The sequence below is a fragment of the Meles meles genome, chromosome 12 (genome assembly GCF_922984935.1).
Source record: "Meles meles chromosome 12, mMelMel3.1 paternal haplotype, whole genome shotgun sequence".
Classification (NCBI taxonomy): Eukaryota; Metazoa; Chordata; class Mammalia; order Carnivora; family Mustelidae; genus Meles; species Meles meles.
The window spans coordinates 12,536,401-12,562,770 of record NC_060077.1 but is presented as its reverse complement, the minus strand read 5'-3'; the positions used below and the strand labels follow the sequence as shown (position 1 = coordinate 12,562,770).

The window sequence follows — 26,370 nt, the reverse complement described above, 5'->3', positions numbered from 1 at the left end:
AGAGCCCCCTTCTGTCTCCCTACAGAGGGCTTCTCTTCGTTTGCAACCAGCATCAGTCTGGGTGATGGTTCCTGGAGTGCCTGCCTCTCCACAGACCATCGGTCCTCTGAGAGTAAGGACAGGGGCGTACCCCATGCTTGCTGCTCTGTGCTCCACCGCCTCCCCCCCTGCAAAAGTGTTCCAGAAGGAACTGTCCAGTGAATGACTAAGCATCTCTGCTTATGTTTCAACGGTCAGGCTGCTGCTTCTCCGGGAGGACTGTCCTTAGAGGTCCTGGCTCAGCGGGCAGCCCTGTGGCCCAGTCAGGAGCAGAAGGACCTCCCAGAGCAGGGAGACCCAGGGTTCCCCTTGCAGCTGGAAGGAAACTGGCTCCTTCTGCTTCTGAAATTGAGGGTTTGGGATTTCAACCCCAACAACTTAATACCACGTTTCCTCTCCTGTCACAGCCACAGAGGAACGCACTGAGCTGTGAGGCCTGCTGGGGAGTTTGGCCTGTTTCATTTCTCTGAGCTACATGAAAGCGAGAAAAAGACCAAAATTAAAAAAAAAAATTTTTTTTCTATTTTACCCTGGAACAAAGTCAGCCATGGGAGAGGCAAGGGCTGTTTCTGTTTCCAGAGGGGAAGTCAGCTCTGGGAGGCGCTGGTTTATTTCGGTTTAGGACAGCTGCCACAGGGTCCCCAGAATGGCTCCATTACGGGACCTGGGCTGACAAGGGGCCACGTGCTTCCCTAGTGTCCCAAGCCTCCTGCCTTCTCCTGGGGCCCTCAGAACAGGGTTCCAGACACCTGCCTGCCCACTTCAGGGCTGGGGGCTGAGACAGGACCCACCAGACTCAGCCTGCGTTTGTCCTTCAAAGTCAGAAGAGGCTGACAGACACTGAACCCTTTGCTGTTCTTGGAAGTCCGCATGTCCCTCTCGTGTTCTCCCCTCAGTGCACCCGGAGGTCAGCGGTGGGCTACACCAGGCAGATCACTCCACAAAATAGGAGACCGAAGCCCCCATGGAGATAAGTCTGGGAGGCACAGGACCCTCTTGGCTTTGTTCAACTCAGGGCAGACCCTTGGTATTGGCCGAATGAACGCAGGAACGTTTTCTCTACCTCCAATGTCTACCTTTTCATTGACTTTTTGTGTAGGTGGTAAAATCTGCATAACCTGAAGCTACCATAACAAAATGTGAACCATTCTGAAGTCGGCGTATGGTTTAGGGGCACCAAGCACCCTCACAAGGTGTGCAAGCATCACCACTACATCGTTCTGGAACGTCTCGATGATCCCATGCGGAAACCGTTAATCAGGCCCTTGCCATTCTGCCCCGCTCCGACTTGGAACCCCCAGTCTGCCGTCTGTCTCTGTGGGTTTGCCTGTGGTGGACATTTCGCATCACCGAACTCAGACAGCAGGTGGTCCTGTGTGTCTGGCTTCTCTGAGTGTCCCCTTGCCAACACTCATCCCCTCATAGCAGGTGTCACTGCCTCATTCCTCTTCACGGCCAAGTATGGACAAGCCTACATCTTGTTCCTTCACTCGTCAGGGGACAGAGCTGCACTGACTCTGGACCATGACTTTATCCCTGACGGCACGGGGTCTGCCCAGCGCTGGACGGGGCGCCTGACACAGGGTTAGGGCTCAGGAGACCGATGTCACACAAACAGGGCATTGGCAGAGACAGGCCCCCACCCCGGCCTCGTGACTCTTGGCTGGCGGCTCTGCCCCACCCCAGGCATCTTGGGCCTCTGCCCGCCTACCTGAAACCTGTGCGAGCTGAAGAGCTTCCTCAATGTGGTCCTGAAGTCGAGGGGGGGCCGGGGCGCGGAGCCGGGGGCTGCCGCTGGGTCGGGGGTTCTGCCCTCCTCCCCGGAGGCGGTTGCCTGTGGCGTCTGCTCCTCGTCCTCCTCGTCCTCCTCATTCTCCCACTTCTTGTAATTGATGTTCCAGGCGTGGTAGTCGTCCCCGACAACGGTGAAGTGCTTCAAGAACTTGCTCATCCTCTGGGTCGGGGCCGCCCTGGTCCTGCGGGAGCTGGCCTGCGGGAAGGGGACACAGAGGCAGTGCTGAGGCGGGGAGGCCTCTGAGCCTGTCCACGCCGCTCGGACCTCACGCTGCTCTGGCGGGGAGCAGGGCCCAGGCTGGGCCAGGCCGCGGGGGGCGGGGAGGAAGACAGCCCTGTGGCCCTCGGAGCACCAGGCAAGCGGGGACCGTGAGGTCACGGTGGTTTCTTGTGCTTTTATTTTTGGAATCCAGGGTCCCGGTGCCGGTGAGGCAACAGGAAACCCCAGAACCCATCAGGCCTGTCACTATGGTCTGGTTGGCAATAACCAATGAAATCGGTACCACAGCCCGGTCACAAAATACCCACCACGTGTAAATACCGGAAGAGCAGCCCCATGGTTCAGAGACATCACAACCTGAAAAACCGGAGGTGAGAGTTGGCGGGGCAGGGGTGTGGAAAGCCAAAAGTAAAAGTACCCAGAGTTTCACAGAAAAGGGAGGGCTGCCCCCTTCATGCCGCAGATCAGTTCTTGAAATGTGAGCGGCAAATACATTTTCCTAAGTACAACCGGTGCTGTTTGAAGTGCGTGGTGGACAGAGGCTTAAAGACAAGTGCCTTCAAAGCAAAAAGCAAATAATCTTCCCTTTGCCCAGCTGACTCTACCAGATATCAAATTTCCTATAAAGTTCAATAATGAAAACTTTGGGGTAAGGGTCCAAGAAGGGGGACTATGATCAGCGGAACAGGAAAAAGGAACCCAATCAGACCCATACCCCAGTAGGGCACTGGGTGTGGTGGAGGTGGCGTACAGATCAGTGGGAAAAGGCTGGAGAGGCCAGGACACCTGACCTTCATGATAGGAAACAAAAAACCAAAAAACATGAAAGAGCCCTACCTCACACCCTACACAGAATAAATTTCAGATGCATTAACTGTTACATATATAAATTTTTTTATAAATTAAAAAAAAACTTTAGAAGTCTTAGAACAAAATATAAGCAAGTATTATCATGACCTTCAAATAGGGAAAGGTTGCTTAAATAAGACACAAAACAAATGGACAGACCTGATTCATCAGAACTAAAAGCTTTTCTCTCTCTCTCTCTCTCTTACACACACACACACAAATATCATACACAACCCTAGAAAGACGCACCACAGACTGGGTGGGACACATACATATTTGCAACATACTTAATAGACATTGTTTAGTTTAGTGTCCAGAATATATAAAGAAATCATACAAATTAAAAATAAAAAAAGACAACTCCTTTGAAAACTAGGCAACTGATATTAACAGATAGGTCACCTAAAAGGAAGCCCAAATTGCAGAGACACAACTTCACTAGGACTCAGGAAAATGTGAATGGTAAGAATTCTAAAGTCTGGGGTGCCTGGGTGGCTCAGTGGGTTAAAGCCTCTGCCTTCAGCTCAGGTCATGATCCCAGGGTCCTGGGATCGAGCCCCACATTGGGCTCTTTGTTCTGTGGGAAGCCTGCTTCCTTCCCTCTCTCTCTTGAGAGAGATCTCTGTCAAATAAATAAATAAAATCTTTTTTAAAAATTAAAAAAAAAAAAGAATTCTAAGGTCTGCGATGGCAAATACTGGCAAAGATGTGATGCAGTGGGGGCTCTTGAACACTGACCATAGGAACTGACACTGGTACCACCATTTTGAGGAACAATCCGGCACCGTTTTGTCAAGTCGAAGCTGTGCATCTCTCTCTTCATAATCTAGTGATTCCATCCCTAGAAAGGCTCCAAAGAGAAACACCCCCACATGTGCTCGAATCAGTGGTTTGTTCAAGAATGATCACTGCCAATGTTCACCTAAATGGTGGGAGATGGAGGAGGGAGGGACTGCTACAGAGCCACTACAATGAATGAACCGCATTACTAAATGTCACTGATGACATCCACAGCTACCCACTTAGCAGCACTGAACACAGCAGGTCACTCCTGCCTTCTCTGGCCTCTAGGATTCCTTACTCTCCTGGTTTTCCTCCCACCCCGACGGTTACTGCTTACCAGTCCCTTTTGCTGGATTCCCTAAGAGGAAGACCTTACATTTAAGTATCAACATACTGAGGGCTCAGGTGTCTCTTCTCCATACTCAGTTCCGGTAGCTTCCCATTCAGTAGCATAGCTTTAAAAGCCATCTGTACACGGATTATACAGAAACACTATCTCCTATCCCAGTCTCAACTAAGGACATCCACCCTTAGTTGTCTAAAAGTTGTCTTATACCTAGCATGCATGTTCAAAGCAGAATTATTCATTTGACACCCAAACCATCTCCATCTCAGTTTAGGGCATTTCATTTGTCTAGTTCCTTAGGCCAATAACTTTGGTATCATTCTTTAAATGTCTCTCTCTTCATTCAGTACTGACCTAGCAGGGGTGCCTGGGTGGCTCAGTGGGTTAAAGCCTCTGCCTTCAGCTCAGGTTGTGATCCGGGGGTCCTGGGATCGAGCCCCGCATCGGGCTCTCTGCTCAGCGGGGAGCCTGCTTCCTCCTCTCTCTCTCTGCCTGCCTCTCTGCCTACTTGTGATCTCTGTCTGTCAAATAAATAAACAAAATCTTAAAAAAAAATTCTGACCTAGCAGTAAATTTCGTTGGCCCTGCCTGTTAACTTCTTTCCAAGTAAGACCACTTCTCCCTGTTACTTCCTGCTCTCTTGCCTGAATTACTACAGCAGACTCCCACCTCCTCCCAATATCCATTCTCCATCCAGCAACTTGAAAGAACTTTCTCAAATAGAAATGAGATCACGTCATGCCCTTCTTTAAAACTTTCACATGTGGTGTTTTTTTTTTTTTTTCTTCCCCAGCATACTCAGGCCTTCCTCCTGGAAATGTCTCCCCCCACCCCCACCCCCCTGACAACTGCACAATTCACACCTTCACTTGGGTCAGGCTTCTGCTCAAATATCACCTCCGCTGAAACCTGGTCTGGTCACGCTTCCCCAACCACACCGTATCCACTTACCCTGCTTCACTTTTTTTTTTTTTTTTTAAGATTTTTAAGTAATTCTACATCCAACATGGGGCTCAAACTCACAACCCTGAGATCAAGAGTCTCATCCTCTGACTAAGCCAGCCAGGCGCCCCTCATTTTTCTTTATTGCACTTATTGGTGACATTATATATGAACTTATTTATCTGTTTATTATCTGCCTACACATCCCCACCCCGAGATTCAAAGCTCCATGAGAAAACTTTTTCCATCTTGGGCAAATGGCCTATCCAGTGTCTGGCACTTAATACATACTTAAAAACATCCAAATATTTAAGTGACTAAATGAACACATAAATGGGGATAGGTCTTTACAAATACGTTGAGGAGCACCTGGCTTGCTCAGTCAGTGAGTGTCCAACTCTTGGTTTCAGGTCAGGTCATGATCTCATGGGTCATGAGATTGAGGATCTCATCAGGCTTTGCACTTAGCAGGGAGTCTACTTAAAGGTTCTATCCCTCTGCCCCCTCCTGCACATGGGCACACATATTCTCTCTCAAATAAATCTTTTTCTTTATTGCACTTATTTGTGACATATTAGAAAATATATTTGAAAAATATTTTTAAAATATATATATTATATTATTAGAATATTAGACTATATATTAGAAAAATATTTTTCTAATATTTCTGAATTAGAAAAATTAAAAATATGTTGAGTTTAGGGGCACCTGGGTGGCTCAGTTAAGTGTCTGACTTGATTTTGGCTCAGGTCGTGATCTTAGGGTTGTGAGGCTGAGCCCCACCTCGGGGTCTGTGCTGGTCGTGGGGCCTGCTTAATATTCTCTCTCCCTCTGCCTCTGCCCATCATCCCCCCAAAAAACATATGTTGAGTTGAAAAGGAAGATATAGAAGAATATGAACATAATAACTTATGTAAAAATTTAAAAATACATGCAAAATACTACTATATGCTGTTTGGGGAATGTATAAAATGGAAGTGTAAACATACAAAAGAAGGGGATTTCTGCTTCTGGTCATGATAGTGTAACTGCTAGCAGATTAGGGCTCTTGCCATAAAAAAACTATAGAACTGGATACAATGAATGAAATTTAAAGTGGTCTCTGAGAAAAGAGAAACAGACAAGGTGAACCCCCACACTCACCCTGGCTTTCTGCCTAGAGGTACTTTCTGGACTACGGCAGCAAGACTTTTGAGCCTCCCTCCCTCAAGAATGTGCATGGCAAAGTACCTGAGAATAGGAAGCTCTACAGAGAAGGAAATCCAAAAAAATCCAACTTTGGCTGAATTCTAAACAGCTGAGAAACTGCCAGAGATGACACAAGGCTGGGTTGGGAGATGTGTAAGTTCCAAACATCCAGAGTAGAGATATCTTGTTGAACACCCTGAGAATTTAGTCGAAATTCCAGAAAGGTCATGCCTTATTAGTATGCGTAATCTAGCCCTATAGTAAGAACTACCTTAGACCTGTCCCAAATATACTTAAAAAGAAGCCTTGAGGCTAAAATTAACAAGTCAGGAAATGACAGATGCTGGAGAGGATGTGGAGAAAGGGGAACCCTCCTCCACTGTTGGTGGGAATGCAAGCTGGTCCAACCACTCTGGAAAACAGCATGGAGGTTCCTCAAAATGTTGAAAATAGAACTACCCTATGACCCAGCAATTGCACTACTGGGTATTTACCCTAAAGATACAAACATAGTGATCCGAAGGGGCACGTGTACCCGAATGTTTATAGCAGCAATGTCTACAATAGCCAGACTATGGAAAGAACCTAGATGTCCATCAACAGATGAATGGATCAAGAAGATGTGGTATATATACACAATGGAATACTATGCAGCCATCAAAAGAAATGAAATCTTGCCATTTGCGACGACGTGGATGGAACTAGAGCGTATCATGCTTAGTGAAATAAGTCAATCGGAGAAAGACAACTATCATATGATCTCCCTGATATGAGGACATGGAGAAGCAACATGGGGGGGTAGGGGGATAGGAGAAGAATAAATGAAACAAGATGGGATTGGGAGGGAGACAAACCATAAATGACTCTTAATCTCACAAAACAAACTGGGGGTTGCTGGGGGGAGGTGGGATTGGGAGAGGGGGAGCGGGCTATGGACATTGGGGAGGGGAGGCGAACCATAAGAGACTATGGACTCTGAAAAACAACCTGAGGGTTTTGAAGGGTCAGGGGTGGGAGGTTGGGGGAACAGGTGGTGGGTGATGGGGAGGGCACGTTTTGCATGGAGCACTGGGTGTTGTGCAAAAAGAATGAATACTGTTACGCTGAAAAAATAAATAAAAAGGGAAAAAAAAAAAAAAAAAGAAGCCTTGAAAAGATCAAGCAGATTCCCAGGTAAGTTGACTTCCTGTTGGAACAAAATTTAAATTCTACTAGGGAGGACAACAAAATATACTCAACAATGTAGCGTTTATAAATGTATAGCACACAATAAAAAATCACTAGACAGGGTGTCTAGGTGGTTCAGTCATTGAGCATCTATCTGCCTTCCACTCTGGTCATGATCCCAGGGCCTGGAATCAAGCCCCACATCAGGCTCCCTGCTCCACAGGAAGCCTGTTCTCCCTCTTCCACTCCCCTTGCTTGTGTTCCCTCTCTTGCTGTGTCTCTGTCAAAAAAAATAAAATCTTTTTAAAAAAATTACTAGACAAGTGAAGCAGAAAACCATAGCCCATAACAAGAAGAAACTTATCAAAGCTTATCAAAAGGGATGGATAATAGAATCGGCCAACAAAGACTTGTAAATAGCTATTATAAATATGTTCAAGGATTTCAAAGAAAATATGAGCTTAATGAAGGAACAAAAGAGAATCTAAAAAGAGAAATGGAAACTATTAAAAAAAAAAATCCAAGGGGCACAAAGCTGATTAGATACTGTAGGAGAAAAGATCAGTGAACTTAATGACAGAGCAATAGAAAACATCAAGTGGAAACATGGTGAGAAAATAAGACAGAGGGAAAAAAACCCCAGAGCCTTAGGGATAATATCAAGTAGTCTAATATACATATACCCAGGGTACCAAAAGATGAGAGAGACTGGGGCAGAAAAAATCTGGAGAAATAATGGGCTGAAAAAATTTTGAAATCTGATAGAAAAATATAAATATGTAGATCCAAGAAGCTCAATGAACACCAGGGAGGACAAACATAAAAACAAATGGACTGAGAGGAGACATCAAATACAAGGTGGTGTTTGCCCTTAGGGAGGGGCAAGGGCTCAGAACTGAAGGAGTCAAAAAGTACTTGAATGCTGGGGCGCCTGGGTGGCTCAGTCATTGGGCATCTGCCTCCAGCTCAGGTCATGATCCCAGGGTCCTTGGACTGAGCCCTGCATTGGGCTCCCTGCTCAGTGGGGAGTCTGTTTCTCCCTCTCTTACTCCCCCTGCTTGTGTTCCCTCTCTCACTGTGTGTCTCTCTGTGTCAAATAAATTAAAATCTTAAAAAAAAAAAAGTACTTGAATGATATCTGAAAAACATCTTTTTAAATCACACAAAGATTTGAAGAAAATAGGACAAAATGTTAATAGTTGTCAATTTAGGATGGTGATTATATAAGTACTTGATAATATCTGTGTTTTTTTCCTAAAAGATTGTATTTACTTATTTGAGAAAGAGAGCCCATGAGAAGGGGAGGTTCCAAAGGAGGGAGAGGAGAGGGAGAAGCAGATTCCTGCTGAGCCATGAACCAGACTTGGGGCTCGACCCAGGCAGGGATCATGACCTGAGCCAAAGGCAGATGTTTAACTGACTGAACCACCCAGGTGCCCAGTATTTGTATTCTTTTATATTTTTACACCTTCCGAAGTAAAATAAAATGATCTCTCTCCAACAGAACACCTTTGATGCATACTCAGATTATTTTCATAATAGGTTTCATGAGCTCAGAAAACGTTAGAGTCCAAAGAGATGACCTGATCTCCCCGCTCTCAGAGATGGGAGCACTTCTGAGATGGGCACCCCGGGCCTGCTCAAGGTCTCAGCGCACTTGGGAGTACAGAACTCGAACTCTTTTGCCCTCAGTCCACTGTCCTTTCAACTACCCTATGATGCTTGGACATTTCTAAGCTCCCAATTTGGACAAAGGATACCACCTCTCTCAGAAGCCTCCCTGAACCCCAACATTTTCTTGTTAAGTGCCCTGGGGAAATCCACACTCCAAAGACTGCAGGGCGAGGTTGGAGGTGATGAGTTTGGAGAAGGTAGTGCCCGAAATGCTCCATCTAGGAATCCCACAGTTTGGATTCTAGATGGCCTCCTCTGCCCCATCTTCTGTATAGTTCAAGTGCATTAGGAGCACCTGATTTGAAGCTTCCTCAGATACTAAGAGGTCCAAGGAGAACTTATGACCACTGCATAACCTCCTGAGAGTGAACCTTCCGGTTCCTTCTGCATCCATGATCCTGGAGCATGTCTGGCTTTCCTCTCTCCACATATGCTATTCATCTCTTCCTCTTCTACCACCCCAGCCCAAGCCTTCATCCTGTCACCCTGTAGACTGCAATGGCCTCGGGGTGCCTGGGTGGCTCAGTCAGTTAAGCATCTGTCTTTGGCTCAGGTCTGGATCCCAAGGTCCTGGGATCGAGCCCTGCATCAGGCTCCCCAGTCAGTAGGGAGCCTACTTCTCCCCCTCCCCCTACTTGTGCATGTGCTCTCTCTGTCAAATACATAAATACAATCTTTATTTTAAAAAAAGATAAGACTTTCCTCCTCTCTCTGTCTGCCTCCCTGCCTACCTGTGATCTGTCTGTCTCTCTCTCTCTGTCAAATAAATAAATAAAATCTTAAAAAAAAAAAAAAAAACAAGGGGTGCCTGGGTGGCTCAGTGGGTTAAAGCCTCTGCCTTCGGCTCAGGTCATGATCCCAGGGTCCTGGGATCGAGCCCCACGTCTGGCTCTCTGCTCCTCGGAGAGCCTGCTTCCTCCTCTCTCTGTCTGCCTCCCTGCCTACCTGTGATCTGTCTCTCTCTCTCTCTGTCAAATAAATAAATAAAATCTTAAAAAAAAAAAAAAAAGATAAGACTGCAACACCCTCCGTGTGGATTTCTCTCCCTGGACCCAGTCCTTCCAGTGTGTTCTCCAACCAGTAGCCCAGGCAGGCCTAATAAACCCTCACCCCTGATCTCAGCCCCTGATCACATCACTGCCCCCTAATTTTTGGATAAAAATCCAAGATTCTTCCTATGATGTGCACGGCCCTGTGGGATCTGGCCTTATCTCCTTCCATGACCTGCTCACTGCACTCCAGCCACACTGCTTATCCTCTGTCACTCCAAGCTCTGCGTTCTCCCCACGCTCTGCCCTCAGCCTGGACTACTCTTCCAACTCTGAGCTGTGGCTCATTTTTACTCATGCTTGAAGGCTCAGCTGACAGGGCCCTTCTTCAGAGAGGCCCTCCTTGACCCCTAAAATCTAAATCAGAATGCTTCTCAATTTTATAACCTCTCTCTGTATTTTTTACAGTTTCTAATCAGAATTTTTTGGTGTATGTGGCCGTTTGTTTATGACTCCTCTTTCCACACTAGCAGTTAAGCTCCAAGAAAGCAAGGCCTGTGTCCCAGAGTCTCATGGGACGCCTGCCGTAGAGCAGAAGCCCATCAAGCATCCGTTGGCTGAGGGCAGTGGTCCACTATCTCCCATGCTGGGTGACCCCTTGTCTCAGGTTGGACCCCCCCCAACGAGGGTCCCACAGGTGACCAAGAGCCAGGTCTGCAGCTATCCCAAAGCCCTCTGAGCAGCTCCTGGCCATAATTTCCCCCCTAAAACACTTTACCTGTCAGATGGAAATTTCCGGTGCTAGTTTTCAGCATGGTAGCTAGCAGCATTGGGGTGCTTTGCAAAAACCACATTTATATTTTACAGGAGAGGAAAATTTTCTTTCTGAAACCGTGCAACCAGTAAAAAGCAACTTTCAGTAATTTGGGATGAAAATATTTATGGCACCCAGCAGAGCAGAAAACAACTCTGGTTTTAAGTAAAAAATGTGACATACCAAAACCAGAGTTTCAGAAAAGGTCAAAGATATAGCTGATCATGAAAATGTCATGGGCCTCGTCAACCTCACCACCCACTTTAGGCTCTCGGGTTCCTCCCATCCTGCCTGGGCGGGTGGAAGGACTGACTCAGTGAGCTACACAGAGAAAGCACCACCCTCGGGGCACCTGGGTGGCTCAGTCATTAAGCATCTGCCTTTGGCTCAGGTCATGATCCCAGTGTCCTGGGATCAAGCCCTGCATCAGGTTCCCTGCTCGGTGGAAAGCCTGCTTCTTTCTCTCCCACTCCCCCTGCTTGTGTTCCCTCTCTCGCTGTGTCTCTCTGCCAAATAAATAAACAAAAATCTTAAAAAAAAAAAAAAAAAAAAAGAAAAGAAAGCACCACCCTCTGGGCCTGGCCTGGACCAGCCCCCCATGGGTGCCCACCGTTCTTCTTGTTCTTCTTCAGCAACACAAACTCTCATTCCCAGTCCTCCAGCTTCATCGCCGTCCGAGGATATCCCATTCCTCTGCTTACTGGCCGGCCACCGGCTTCCGCAGCATCCCCCACCGCCCCACCACTCCTCGGTCTCGGGAACTGACAGAGTCCCTTTGTGGCTTACGCCAGACCGAATTGTTTCCGTCACTTGCCACCCCAAGATTCAAGACCAGTACATTCCCTGGCACTGGACAGCTCCCATCTCCATGTCCCCCCCTATTAACCCTCGCTGCCCCACTACAACCTGACACCACTCTCTCCAGGATCAGGCTTCTGTATCAAAGTGCACAATGGGGTTCCCACCCTGACTATCCCGCTTCCTCTCACTGTGAACTTGGTTCTGTTTGACCATCTTCCTCTTGATTTCTCTCCCATCTCCGTGTCCTTGCGCCCACACCCCTGGAAGTCCCCTAGACCCCAATCCTGACCCTGTGCTCATGCTCGGCAACTCTCCCCCTTTTGGTGGTCGCAGCACACCTGTGTTCTCAACCCTGAGAACATTTGCAAATCAGTCTCATGTGCAAATCAGTCTCCAGCCTGATGTCTGGTATCCTGCCAGGTCATTAGTTCATCTAGGACCAAAACTGAATTGATTTTTTATCTTTCCCGCGTACCCACTCTTTTTCTTTTCCTTTATTTTTTTTTAAGATTTTATTTATTTATTTGTCAGAGAAGCAGGCTCCCTGCTGAGCAAGGAGTCTGGTGGAGGACTCGAACCCAGGAACCTCGGATCATGACCCCAGCCGAAGGCAGACGCTTAACCGATGGAGCCACCCAGGCACTCCTCCCCATATCTCTTCCTTCCGCGTTTCCCTAGGGCACAGCATCACCTTCACCCTGCTGCCCAAGCCGGGAGTCAAAGCTCATCTTGGGCTCTCTGTCTCCCTCTAGGCATGTCAGTCTAACCTCCTAGACATGGCTGCTCGCGCCCGCCTTCTCTTCACCCTCATACCCTCTCCTGCTGCCAGCGCTGCTTGCCTGGACGCCTGCACTGGCCTCCTTTACCTGGCCTCCTGCCTGGTCCTTTCTCCACACGACAGGGACCAGGGTCCCCCTTCTGCAGGGACAATGGGGCTGTGTCCCTGCTCTCACCTGTCCCCTCCCCCAGGACCTTTGTCCTCCCACCCTGCCCCCTGCCAACCACTGCCTTCAGGACAAAGCAAAGCTCTCTTGGTCTCCCCAGCCCCGGGCTCCTCCCCAGGGCCCCTGCCTCTGCCACACCCCAGTTGCACCCAGTGCCTCACTCCTTCTTGCTCTAGGACTCGGCACACCTGTGCCTATTGGCTGCTGGATCTTTTGCCTTTTGCACGCTCTTGGTCTTTCAGATCTTACAGACCTCGAGATTGTACCTCCCCAGGGAGGCCTTCCCTAGCGGCCACCTGCTGTGCGAGCCTCCTTCCTCTATTTCCCTGTCTTGCCACTGACTAACGAGTGCTGTGGCATCTCAGTGCTGTCTCCTGCCCTGGTCTGTGAACTCTGGGGGGGGGCAGGGACCCCTCCCCGCTCAGTCACACGCAGGGGTTCGGTAACTATTTAACAAGAGAATTAACAGCAAACCACAAGAGTCACCCCTGGAAGGTAAATGGATCACCTACTTCTCTTTTACACACCACAAGTATCATCCCAGAAAGATTACTACCTGGGAGAGAGGGGAGTAGAAATGAGAAAAACAGATGTAGAAGAGAGACAAAAAATGTTCTTATGAATGTCTGTTTTTACGGGCTTGGTCAGAAGCTGTCCCCCGTAGGAGGGGAAAAGTCCCTATTTTGTGGTCATCCAACAATCACAGAAAAAGGTATTTTTAAAGAAACTGGGCAGACTCTTGATGTCCCTTAAGTCCCCATGTCCCTGCTCCCTCCCAGAGCCTACTTCTGGGGACCTGATTTACTCATCATTCAGCATCCCCTGCCCCAAAACTCCAGGAAGATGCAAGAGCTGAGACCTCTACTATTCCTCATTGTTCGTTCCGTTATATGTTTCAGTATATTAACATACCACTAAAATTCCTAAAATGCGTAATTTAATTTTGTCCCTAACAAACCCCTGAGGTTGAGGCCATCATTTTGGGTCTTGGTGAGGCCGGCGGCTTGTCCCAAGTCATGCGCTTGGAAAATGGCAGAGCCAGGATCTGCTCCTGGGCTGCTGTGACTGGGAGCCCGTGTTTCAGAGCACAGGGCTGTGGGGCCTTCTAGGGCCATATTTGTGGGTTGAACGTGGCTGCCCCCAAATTCACAGAATTCTACCTGGAACTTGAGAACATGACCTTACTTGGAATATGGGTCTTTGCAGGTGTAACTAGTTAAAAGGTCTTGAGATGAAATCATCCTGGGTGATGGGCGGTAAGTCCAAAGACAGATGTCCTTACGAGGAGGGGACCATGCGCAGATGGAGGCAGAGACTGGGGTGCTGCGTCTGCAAGCCAAGGGTGCCAAAGCTTGCCAGCAACCACCAGAAGCTGGGAGAGAGGGACAGAACAGATGCTCCTGCAAAACCTCCAGAAGGAACCAACCTTGCCAAACCCTTGATTTTAGACTTCGAGGCTTCAGAACTGACAGAATACATTTCTGTTGTTTTAAGCCACCTGGTTTGTGGTTATTTGTTATAGAAGCTCCAGGAAGTTAAGGCAGAGAGCACGCACCCAAGTCAGCCTGTGATGGGTGGCCATGGGTGGCGTGCTCCTTCCCTTTACCTTCGTGGGCCACACGTCCATCCTGGGCTCCGAGGAGAAAGCAGTCTCCGTCAGAGGTTGCAAAACCCCTGGGAAAGGCCCGTTCCTGCCACCTATCCTGGCAGCAACTTCTTCTTGGTCACAGCTTACAGGCCACCTCCGCCCGCCTCTACTCTCACTTGATGCTTCTAACAATCCTGAGAGGTAGACAGGGCAGGCTGTCCACTCCACAGAGGGGGAAACTGAGGTGCAGAGAGGAGAGACCCACTGCCCAGAGTCACATGGTGTGGCAGGATGACAGAGGTTAGGGAAGGGATACTCATCTTAGGGGGCCAATGGGACAGTTTCTTTCATTTTTGAAAAGATGTTTGGGGGTACCTGGGTGGCTCAGTCAGTTAAGTGTCTGCCCTTGGGGCTCAGGTCATGATCCCGGGGTCCTGGGATTGAGCCCCACATCGGACTCTCTGCTCAGGGAGGAGCCTGCTTCTCCCTCTCCCTGCTTGTGCACATGCTGTCAAATAAATAAATAAAACCTTTTTTTAAAAAAAGATTTTATTCATTTATTTGACAGACATAGATCACAAGTAGGCAGAGAGGCAGACAGAGAGAGAGGGGGGAAGCAGGCTCCTCGCTAAGCAGAGAGCCTGATGTGGGGCTCGATCCCAGGACCCTGAGATATAACCTGAGCCGAAGGCAGAGGCTTAACCCACTGAGCCACCCAGGCGCCCCAATAAATAAAATCTTAAAAAAAAAAAAATGAGTCTCTCTAATGAGCCAGGCATGGGAGCAAAGAAGGAGTTCAGCCTTAACCAGTTTCTGTCAAAATCTAAAATGTCCCTATCATTTGACTTGATAAGGGACTCACACGTAAGCACATGGATGGTCCCTAGAGAGCTGCTAAGACAGCCCAAACCTGGAAATGACCTCAAAGTCCATCATTACACACTCTGTGGTAGACCCGCACTAGAGAACGCCAGGCAGCTGCTCAGAGGGTGGTCACGGTGTGTACCCACAGGCACGGACACAGAGAGACGTCCTTGATCTAAAAAGACTCTAAGTGAACCCCAGAACATCGTGGACCAGATTGCATCATAGAATGCCATCTTTGTTAACAAGAGACAAAATCAGGGCGTCCGGGTGGCTCAGTGCGTTAGGCATCTGGCTTTGTTTTCAGCTCAGGTCATGATCTCAGGGTCCTGGGATAGAGCCCCGTGTCAGGCTCTGCTGGAGAAGCTCTCTCTCTCTCTCTCTCAGCTCCTCCCCCTTTTCTCTTTAAAATAAATAAAATCTGAAAAAAAAAAAAAAAAAGGCCAAAAAAAAAAAACCACCAAAAACACAACCCAACCCCAAAAACAGACAAAATCGATAACCCAGATCAAACGGTTCCCTCTGAGAAGGGCATGAGGTTGGAGGTTGGAGGGTGAAGAAAAACTTTCAGATTTTATTCTATCAGATTTAAGCCTAAGAAATAGCCATTTTTGGAGGGAGATCCCGCCTACAGAGAACTGAATGGTGAATGAAGTATTTGGGGGTCAGGCAGGAAGGAGAATGAATCAATACATCCATTACTGGAATCCCTGGGTAAGAAAACCAAAACAATGGAACAGAACAAACACCTAAAAACAAAGAAACGTAAGTGGTAAAGGCAGCCAATATGAACTCAAGTCTACCAGCTTTGTTCTTGCTGAAATGCTCTGCCAATGAGGGGAAAATACCAGATACCAGAAAAGCTGATTTTTTTGAGGCCACAGAAGAGGATTTTGTGAGACGTAGAATCAAGGTTCTGAGGTGCAATCTTCCCTCCCCTAGCAGATGGGGAAACTGAGGCCCTATAACACAGCAAATGCCTCCAGTCAGCAGACAGTCCTGGACACGTGCCTGGGTCTCTTGTCTTCTGGTCCAGGGCACTTAAAACATACTCAGAGAAGCTGTCCCTCTGAGCTCACTTTCCTTCCCCTCCCCCCACAGCCTATTCATCACGAAGAAGCCCGGGGCCACCTGCTTCTCCCACCCTCTGTCACCACCCAGCCTCACCCCCACCTCTCCCACGGAGGGGAGGACGCAGCAGCTCCATTGGCAGCCAGAGAGCGCGTCTCAAGACATAATCCTGTCACTCCAGGGGCAGACCAGGCTTGAGGCTGCTGTCCTTTGAAAGGCCTGCTTGGCCCTTGGCTAGTATCTGGAAGGTTCCATCACTCACAGATATGAACAGCTCACAGGGCCTAGACTGTGTATGCAACGGGGCTTACTGGGAACACTGGCTTTCCTTCGGGGAGTCTGCAAGGGCTGGACAGAAGGTACCCCTGTGACCGGCCTCCCGCAGAAACCACGGGCACGGCGGCGTCTCTCACAGGCTTCCCAGGAGACACCTGACCCACAGGGTCAGCACTGGCTCCTGGAGGAACTGAGTGAGTCCTGTGTTTGGGACTGTCCCCCACCATCAGGGCCCGTCCTGCAGGTTCCTGCTGAACACAGCCTGGATGGTGGAACGAATCCCCCTGCTGAGCAAACTCTCCTCTGTGGAGAGGCAGGACGACCTCCAGGAGCAAGGTGACTTGCCCCAGGGCTACTGCCCCCACCCCCAGGCCCCTGGGGATTTGTGTTCTGAGGAATGCCTATTTTTAAAATCAGGGAAGTCTTTAAATAAGCGTGGCAGCTTTTCCTTCTCTAGGGCGGGGAGGAAGTCTGAGGTTGACAAAAACCACCACCACTGGTGGCTGACCAGCTTGTGGGGGCTGCTGCTTACGGACTAAGGCACCCCAGGTACCCCCAGGGATGCTGCAACATTTCTCTCCTTTTCCCGCAGGGTCAGGATCCCTCCCGTCTCGAAAGAGTTGTCTGCCAGCCTGGGGAAGGCAAGAGGATGCCGAAACACTTCCTTTTCCGGGAGGCCAAACAATCTGCCCCAGGGCCCACAGCCAGTGAAAGAGAATTCGGAGGCAGGCTGAAAGCCCCCTCTTCTTGCAACAACCTCTTGGACCACCACCCTGGGTGGACCTGGCTGGGCACTGGGCAGGGAGCTCAGCCCAGTGTTACTCAATGAGAAAAACACATTTTAATCCTGCCTTTTAATACACACTGACAGACGTGTGTTCTATGACCAAGTTTCTCTCTGCGAGCACTCTTGGTGGTTTCCATTTTATTCTATTCCATTGCTTAAATGACAGATAGCAGCCCGTTAAAGGACTCGGGAGTCACCAATGAGCTGAGTTGGAAAGACACGGGTATGCGGAAGACAGGCCTGGTCTATTTCCCTGGGGTCGGGAAGGGATTGCCAGAGAGGAGACAGCCTTGTTCAAAGTATGTGACGTCAGCAACTGGGAAGCGTAAGTCATGTTATTTTATTATGAAAGCGTAAAGAAAATGAAAACCTATCAAGAAAAAAAAAACAGTTATTCAGCCAGAAACGAAGACCTATCACCATTTTGACGGAGTCATCCAGGCAGTTCCCAGCCCCAGCATCTTAGCAATGCTGTGGCCGGGAAAAGATGGGAAGAACCGAATTCAGGACGCCCCTCTCCCCTGCCTCACTGCAAAGCAGCCCACGGAGAGAAGCCCTCCCCAGCCACAGTCTAACCAGTGCCTCTCAGCCCTGGCTACACTTTGGAACCACCTGCAAGCTTTTAAAAAACCCAAGGCTGGGGTCCCAGGCCCCAGGATCGTGATTCAGTTGGTCTAGGGGTGGCCTGGGTGCTGGGACCTCCCATGTGCAGCCTCGGGTGAGTACCAGCACTGTAAGTAAACCACGAGAAATGAGCAAAGGGCTACCGCGATGAATGAGCACACTGGCTCCCAGGTTCCCCAGATGTGGCTGGTAACACGCGTCATCCGAAAGGAGGACGAGGTGAGCTGATGGCCAAGAATCCAGCGAACGGGTGGCATCTTTACTGTAGCCCGGCCCTGGTTCAGTGAGCGGCTCTGATCGCCGCAATCCGAGGAGTATCACTGTTCCCATTTCACAGAAGAGGAACTCTGAGGCACAAGGAGATGGGCTCTGCAAAGCTGCCTACGGGTTAGACAGGTCTGAAAAACCCCACCAGTTCCTCCCACGACACCGTCATTTCCCCCTCAGACAGGGCAGGTGGACAATTCAAAAGCTCCTAAAAGCAACTGATTAAAACAAATTTTTAAAAACACAATTAACTCCAGAAGGGTAAAGTACTAAAAGGAACTTGTCCTTTGAATCAATAGAGGTTCAACTGCTACAGGTGGTCCTGGCCCAATATTGCCCAGCTCTTGCCAGCTCCTGGTACTGGCGGGCCTCTGTGCCCCTCCCCTGTCCCGGGAGTTATCTCCCTTCCACCCCTCCTTGGCTCTGCACCCCCATTCTGTGATTCTGCTGGTTCTGTGCCTTCAACCTCTCCCCCATCCCACCAGCTCCCTGGCTTCAGTCAGACAGAGCCCCTGCACAGCCCCCATCCCCAACTTGACGTCATTCACCCCAGTGAACAGACCTCACCCTAGATCTATTTCTTCTAGCATTGTGAAAGCGCGAGCAAAAGCAAAGGAATTCACGATAATCCCAACACACCAGACTTCTTGTCCACCTAAGGTCTCATTCTCTCTAATTATAATCAAAGATGGCAGACAATTCTGTATTTTATTTTTCCTGTTAGTTATGCGCATAGATTTATGCCTTTTTAATGGTCACAAAACTTCACCAAGAAGTTAATGCTCTTGCTATGGAATCTGATTTCTCCTCATTTTTAGCACCTTTATCACCAATTCCAAGACCACATTTTCTTATAGTTAAGCATTCCTGAAAGCTGACTGTCTCATATTTGACCAATTTCAGCATTAGGTCATGTTACATCACAGTGAATGGAAGCATTATTTTCTCCGTAGGACAAAATAATGGCGCATCTCCTATAATGGCGCCTGACAGGCTACGGAATAGGTTGCTAGCAATTAGTCTCCTTTTTATGGGTCATTTCCTTTTAAGAAAGAGGACCAGGTTTGGTGAGGAACACTGTCATGATTCTGGACACATGCTATTGAATTTTTGTCCAGAACAACTGTAGGGGTGATCCTGCCCCTCACTAAGTAGGAGCTGGTTTCACCACAGAATAACCAGCACTGAGTGTTTCGGCTTTTTCGGTTTTCCTGCTTTCACAGGGAACTACAAATGACGGAAAGTAGGAATTGTGTTTCCACTGGCCTCTGATGAATGACAATCGCTCGAACTCCTGGAGTTCCTCACTCCGCGGTGGCAGGCACTGTACATCCAAAACCCAAGTACACGGGGAGGACTGTTGACCCCACTCATGGCCAAGCACACGGAGGCTCAGGGAGGTTCAGAAACTGGTCTGAGGTCACACAGCCCACCACGGGCGGAGGCAGGATTGGCATCCAGGCCGTCCACCCACTGGAGCCACAGAGCAGCAGGTGGTCTACTAGCATCTCCCAGATTGGCAGAGAGTCCGCTCGGGCACTAGGGTTCTCCCTCCTCCGTCATCGCCCCTACCCATCCCGCTCTGCTCTGAGGAGCCCTACAGGAAAGCCTGCTTCCTGGTGTTTGTCTATCCTGTTCCTGCCGCTGGAAATGCCCTTTCCTTGGATTCCATGAGTTCAAATCCCAAGGCCCCAGCTGAAAGGCTGCATCTTCTGCAGAACTTTCCATGACCCTCCAAAGGAAAGCGGACTTCCTCCTCTGAACATCAGTCCCCCATTCTGCATACACGCCAGGGCCACTGTTGCCCCACGTTCTGAGCACTTCACTCACAAATCCCTCCCAACCTGCTGGCCCCCGCCAGTGTCGTGCCATGCCCCTGCTCCCTCCCCACCTTGCCCTGCTCCCGGCTCCCTCTGGCCTCTGCATGGGCCACTACTTCTGCCACAACACCCCTACCGTCTTCCCTCCGCACCCGGTTACCTACTCCGGCCCTCCAGGTATCAGGCAGAGAGGCCTGTGATCTGATAAGGTCTGGAGGCCCTTCTGATCTCAATGGCCCCAGGGAGGGACCCACATGAACCATGGCCACTCCTTTACGGCTCTGCACACGTGCCCCTTCACACGCTCCCTTTTGTAACTCGACAGGGATCTGTCGCTCAGCTGGAGAGAAAGCCACAGGCAGGCTGGGACCAGGGTCTGCTGTACTGCTGGTACAGCCTGCCAGCTGGGGAAGGTGCCAGGACACAGCTGGCATTGGTAAACATTTGTCAGGTGACGGAATGGCTGAGGGAAGGAATCTGCCCCAGAGAGCCCCTGTGGCCCCTGCAATCCCCCTTCCCTGCTCCCTTCCTGCCAGGAGCTCTTCGCCCGGGAGACCTAGCCTATCTCTGGGATAGACTGTGCCTGAAAAGCATACAGGGCACCATCACTAGTCCGTACTTAGGGCATGGAAGGCAGGCATCATGGGTCTGGGCCTCTGGCCAGCTGTGTGACCTTGGGCAAATCGATAACCCTTGCTGTGCTTCAACCTCCCTATCTGTAAGAGCAGGAAAGAAGTAACAGCACTTAATGCACTGGGTTGTTGAGAGGCTTAAACAACCAAACATACAGAAAGCGCTGAGCACATGCCCAGCACGGAGTGGGTGCTCCGCGGATGTTCATGCTACGATAGCTAATGCTTCTCCTGCTATATTTCATTGAATTCCAAGAGGAACATTTTCCCCAGATTTCAACTTTTCTGAAATCAGAATTGGTAGCACACGGCATGGGCCACTTCCCCTGCCACACTCTAAATAGCCTTAAAATCCAAATGATTCTTACCATTAAATGGGCATCATTATCAACCCATGACCCTGCTTCTTGGACCCTCCCTGATCACCCTGCTGCTACCCTGAGCCCCCAGCTCTACCTGCTAGGCCCCCCGGAACCTCCCAGGAAACAAGTAAAATGGAAGCCACATTTCCTTTCTACCTTGTCCTCACCCTTCATAACAGATGTCCCCCCAGCCCCAACAACCCTGCACCCCAGATATCAAGGACAGAGTTTAATAGTTCTGCTTGGGATGATCACATGATACAGGAGGCAAAGCCAGGGTGAAACCCTATTTCTGCCACTTCCTACCTGTGTGATCTTGAGCAAGTGGCTTTACTTCTCTGTGCCCAAGTGTCTTTCTCTGTAAAATGGGCAGGAGGGAAAAGCCACTTAGGGCCTCGGTATCAGCCTCGCATTTTGAGATCACGGACTCCTCAACTCTTCCCGACAAGGCTTCGGGAACAAGGGTAATTTTCTCTCCCTTTTCCAGATAAGGAGACGGAGGTCTCAGCGAGGTGAAGGTCCAGGTCTCATGACACATGATTATTATTAAAATGCACAGGTGGGATTTGAAGGATCTGATTCAGATTACGGGCGTATCTTGAGGTTTGTGAACTCCTGCTATAGTTTTCACTTTTGTGACTGAACACTTCGGGATAGCAGAAGCATCCCGAACAGGTTTTTTCCCTTTATCCTGTTTGAAACACCAACCAGAATGGTCTTCAAGCCTGGGGAGGTCCGTTAACACTGCTGGTCCATCAGAAATAATTTACCTTTTCATCCCAGGCAGCCATTTTCCTGTCCTCTCTGGATCTGGAAAATAAGAAAACATTTGTCTAGATCTGACATCCTGCTATCATTTATCTTAGTGTGTGCTTTGCGACACTTTGTTACAAATTATTTTTAACTTGCTTACGTTAACAGTGTCTGAAAATAGCATAAAGCTCAAAGTTTATGTGGAAGGATGCACACCCATGGTTTGTATCCAAAAGAATTGAAAACAGGTACTCAGACAAATGCATATACAAAAATACTCTTAGCCAAAAGGCAGAAGTTAACCCAAGTGTCCATTAGGGGATGAATGAATGAATGAAAGATGTTCCATCCATACAATGGCAATGCTATCCAGTCTTAAAAAGAAATGAAGTTCTGACCCATGCTATAGCATGAATGAACCCCTAGAACAGGACACTAAAGCAAAGGAGCCACACACAAAACTTCACATATGACATGATTCTACTGATATGTAACACCCAGAATATGCAAAGCCACAGAAACAGAAAGCAGACTGTGGGTGCTAGGGACTAGGAGGTGGGGGGAGGGATGGTGAGTGACTGCTTAACAGAGGCAGGGTTTCCTTTTGGTTTGATGAAAATGTTCTGAAACTGGATAGAGATGGTCATCACATGACATCAGGAACGCAAGAAACGCCACTGAACTGTTCAGAATTGTACAATGGTTAAATTCATGTTATGTGAATTTCACTCCAGTTTAAACTTTAAAACAAAGACCCACAGATATACATAAGTGTATATGTAAAGTGTTTAAGTGGGTTAAAGCCTCTGCCTTCAGCTCAGGGCATGATCCCAGGGTCCTGGGATCGAGCCCCACATCAGGCTCTCTGCTCAGTGGGGAGCCTGCTTCCCCCTCTCTGCCTGCCTCTCTGCCTACTTGTGATCTCTCTCTCTGTAAAAAAAAAAAAAAAAGGTGTATATGTAAATATATATTACAGCATAATATATACAGTATGACCCAATCTACGTGAAAAATTACATATGCATTTTAAAAAGTACATAAAGTATAGCCAAACTGTTTACAGTGGTTATGGTTGGACAAAAAGGGAGTGGTCGAGGGGACTGATTTTTGTAGGTATTTTCCTTCACTTCCTGGAAGGTCTGACCCTTTACAATGAGTATGTATTAGTTGTTAAATTTTATTTTTAATGTGGGTGACACAAGTATGTACCAAAAAACTGAAACAATTCAAAAAAATACACTGTGACTAGTAAGCTTCCTTTCTACCCATTCTTCCCAGAAGCAGCCACTCTTAGCAGTTTCCTGTGTGGCCTTTAGGGGTTTTCTGTGCCTTTGCAAGCACATCCATATTTACTCCTTTCCTCTTCTTTAAAGTTCAACAAATGTAAGCCTACACACACTCTGCTCCAAACCTTGCTTGCTTCCCTTTAGGGTGTGGTAAGCTCCATAATGAACCCCCTCCCTCCAAAGGTGTACCTGTTCCACTCCCCAGAACCCATGAATATGTCACTGTACATGGCAAAGGGGACTTTGCAGATGTGATTCAATTAAGGCTCCCAAGATGGGGATTATCCAGGTGGCCCCAATGTCATCAGAAGGGTCTTTTTGAATAGAGCAGGAGCATCAGAGACAGAAGGACATGTGAGTGCAGGAGCAGAAGCTGGAGTCCGAGATTTGAAGATGTTACTCAAATACGCTACTGGCTTGAAGACCGAGGGAAAGGATTACAATCCAAGGAAAGTGGACAGCCTCCAAAAGTTGGAAGGGAAACACGTTCTCCCTTCGAGCCTCCAAAACAAATGCGGCCTGGCCATACAACACCTCGATGTTGGCCCACTGAGACAGAGTGTGGACGTCAGATCCCCAGCACTGTAAGGTAATACATTTATGTTGCTTTAAGCCATCCAATTTGTGGTAATTTGTTATAGCGGCTATTGGAGACTGATACGGTATTTCCGATTGTTCTAGATCAGTACGCGCTAGATTGAACGCACTCCTTGGAATGACTCCATAAGGTCATAAGGTTTCCCCAGAGGAATGTGTGTAGTCCCACTAGTGATCAGAATTTGGGTTACTTCCCAATCTTTTGCTGCCCCAGTATTCTAATGAATAACCCTGCACACCGTGTGCTTTGATAATTTAAGAAAAAATTATCAATTGGAAAAAATTTTCGTAAAGACTTAAACAAAAAAATAAAGTTCTTTCTCTGCTCAGTAGCATGGGTTGCGGGCACAAGGGCCTCTCAGAGGGTTTCTTGCTGGTTGACTGGCAGGACGGCTTCTGCAACCAGCAGAGTTCAGCTAGCTCAGTGTGTTCCTGTTCTAGCCCCTGGGGGCCCTCACCCTGCTCTCATGAGACGGGTTCAAGTGGAACCTTTAGCACAGGCAAAGGTGAAGGGAGCTGTTAAGGTGCCCTGGAGATTTCCTTCCTTCACAAGACAGGAAATAGAAAGAGCACATTTATAGAAAAACAACCAGCTTCACTAATTCAAGCAACAGAAAATTTAAAGATACATATGTGACCTCTCCATTAAAGTAGACAAAACAAAAGTGATAAAACTCAGTGCTTGTGGGGCTGTAGGGAAACTTGCACTCACTGCCAGGCATTGTTTTTCCTTAACAGCCCTCTGGTGATAAGTGGCAAGTCCCTTCAAAATAATCATACTCTTGACTTGAACACATCGGTTTGGGAGCTATTGTTTCAAATCACTGGGTACCAAAACACAGGTGCAATGTGGACAAGCTACTTTGGATATGATGGCTAGAACCTGGAAAGACCCCACAAGCCCCACTTTAGAGAACAGCTGAGAAAGGCAGTGGGTTGTTAGAAGGAATAACAATTCTGAGGTTATGTAGAAATACAGAAAGAAGGCTGTTAAGCAATGACAAGTAGAACTCTGATGGTTGCGCACATGACTGGCAATTGTACAACAAAACTGAAACATTTACCACGTGCCAGGCTCTGTGCTGGGTTCTGGGTGGGAATCCGAAATGATGAAAAAAAAGGTCAGGGCAGTGGTAGACAGATACTTTAGCTGGGTAAACAAACAGGGAACCAGGGAAACACGTAAGCAAGGTAAGATCCCCCAAGGCTAAGCATGGGAAGAACGAGAAGGAGTAATGGTGATGCATGAAGAGAGCAGGCGAGTGCGGCTCCTGCACGTGCAGTGGTCAGGGAAGACGCGAGAAGGTGACTCGGACAGCGGTCCCTGAGTTGCAAAGAGGTAAGTCACAAGAAGATGCCCAGGAAGAGTATTCCCTGGAGAAGGAAGACTGTGTGCACAGGCCCCAAGGTGGCAAAACAAAACCAAACAAAACAAAACCCTGGCAAGTCCAAGGAAGAAAGAGGAGGTCAGTGGGTCTGCAGGGAATATGCGGTGGGAGGACCCGGGCAGGACACAAGAGTCTGACCTTACAGAGGGCTGTAAGGTCCTGGGATGGAGCCTCACGTCAGGCTCCAAGCTCAGCTGGGAGACTGCCTCTCCCTCGGCCTCCTCTCGCCCTGCTCATGCTCGCTCTCTCAAATGAATAAATAAAATCTTGAAAAAAAAAAAAAAGTATTCCCAGATGAAGGGCTTGCAGCCCTGGCGGTTGGCTCATCTCAGCCTCCTCCTGGGATACCCAGGACTACCTTCATCCTCACTTCTCCCCCGGCAATCTCGGGGTGGGGGGGGCGGGGGGGCAGGGATGGTGAATAAAATGTTTAGGGGTTCTCACAGACCTGGGTGTAAGTTCAGGCTCTGCCTGCTTCGGCCAGGTGACCCAAGGCAAGTGGCTTGGCCCAGGATTCCGCGTCTTCACCTGTAAAACGGAGACAAGCATGGTACTCACCCCACCTGTTGCTGCCCTCAGCGGGGTGGTGAAGGCACCTGTCTCCAGGGTAAGCCCGGGACGAAAGGGTAGTTCTTATCAATGCTCCCGTTTTCAAGGGGAGGTAACTGAGGCCAAGAGGGTCTTCCCTCCCAGGTCCCATGGCACCAGGCCTCCTGCCCTGTCCCTCCAGCTGACTCTAGTACGCCCCGGACAGGGCAGGGGGTCCCCGGGGGAGTGCCAGTCCGCCCGCGTCGGCCGGCGCTGTTAGACGTTGGAACAGAGGGCAACTGGGGGCAGGGTCCCAGGCAGGCTGGCGGGGGGCTGGGGGACCCGAGGAGTGGGTGAGGGTCCGCTCCTCGGAGGGCTCTGGCTGGGAGGGCTTGGGAGAGCGCCTACAGCCGGCGCGCCCCCGTCCCAGCCCCGGAGCACTTACCCTGCGCCCCTCCCGCCGGCGGCCACCGCAGCAACTGCGAGCTCGGCGCCCGCTGGGCCACCCGGCCCCTCCCTCCTTCCCTTCCCGCCCCTCCTCCTGACCCCTTCCCCTCCCCCCCAGCCCGCCCTCTAACCCTGCCCCGCCACGGTCCCGGGCTCTTGCCTGTGTCTCTGGGCCCTTGCCCTGGCCGGTCTGTCTCACTGTTGGTCTCCGGCTGGCCCCCCTCCCCCGCCCCTGCCGCTCCGTAGGCCAGGGCCTGGCGGGGCCTCCTGCGCTCCTGCAGATGGACAAAGGTCCCGCCCGTGGGAGCCAATCGCGAATCACGAGAATCCGGTCCCAAGCTAGCCAGAGGGAAGGGGTGGGAGGAGGGAATCACTTCCTTCCTCCTGCGGGATGGAGTGGGGGCGGGTCCACTCCCCTCCCCACCACACACACTCCAGGAGGCTGGGCCTGATGTCCGGTGGCACCCCTGTCCTGTTAGGGGTGGTTCTGAATGGCTTTGCTTGTCCCCTGCACTGTATCTGCCATGCAG

The 26,370-nt window shown here is 49.3% G+C and overlaps 1 protein-coding gene across 2 annotated transcripts in view; it reads right to left on the bottom strand.

Moving 5' to 3' along the window:
* HVCN1 (hydrogen voltage gated channel 1) overlaps positions 1-26,169 on the bottom strand; it is a 34,264-nt gene extending 8,095 nt beyond the window's left edge. The window contains exons 1-4 of one of the 2 annotated variants that reach the window (XM_046025701.1): positions 26,001-26,169; positions 25,314-25,393; positions 21,612-21,651; positions 1,751-2,029 (exon numbers count right to left, since the gene is read on the bottom strand). In XM_046025701.1, coding sequence (XP_045881657.1) covers positions 1,751-2,029; positions 21,612-21,632 — 300 coding nt within the window. In that variant the 5' untranslated portion in view covers positions 21,633-21,651; positions 25,314-25,393; positions 26,001-26,169. Of the gene's footprint in view, positions 1-1,750; positions 2,030-21,611; positions 21,652-25,313; positions 25,394-25,838; positions 25,886-26,000 lie in introns of those variants that run through there. The other variant, XM_046025702.1, reaches the window with a different exon arrangement.
* Positions 26,170-26,370: the final 201 nt, after the last annotated feature.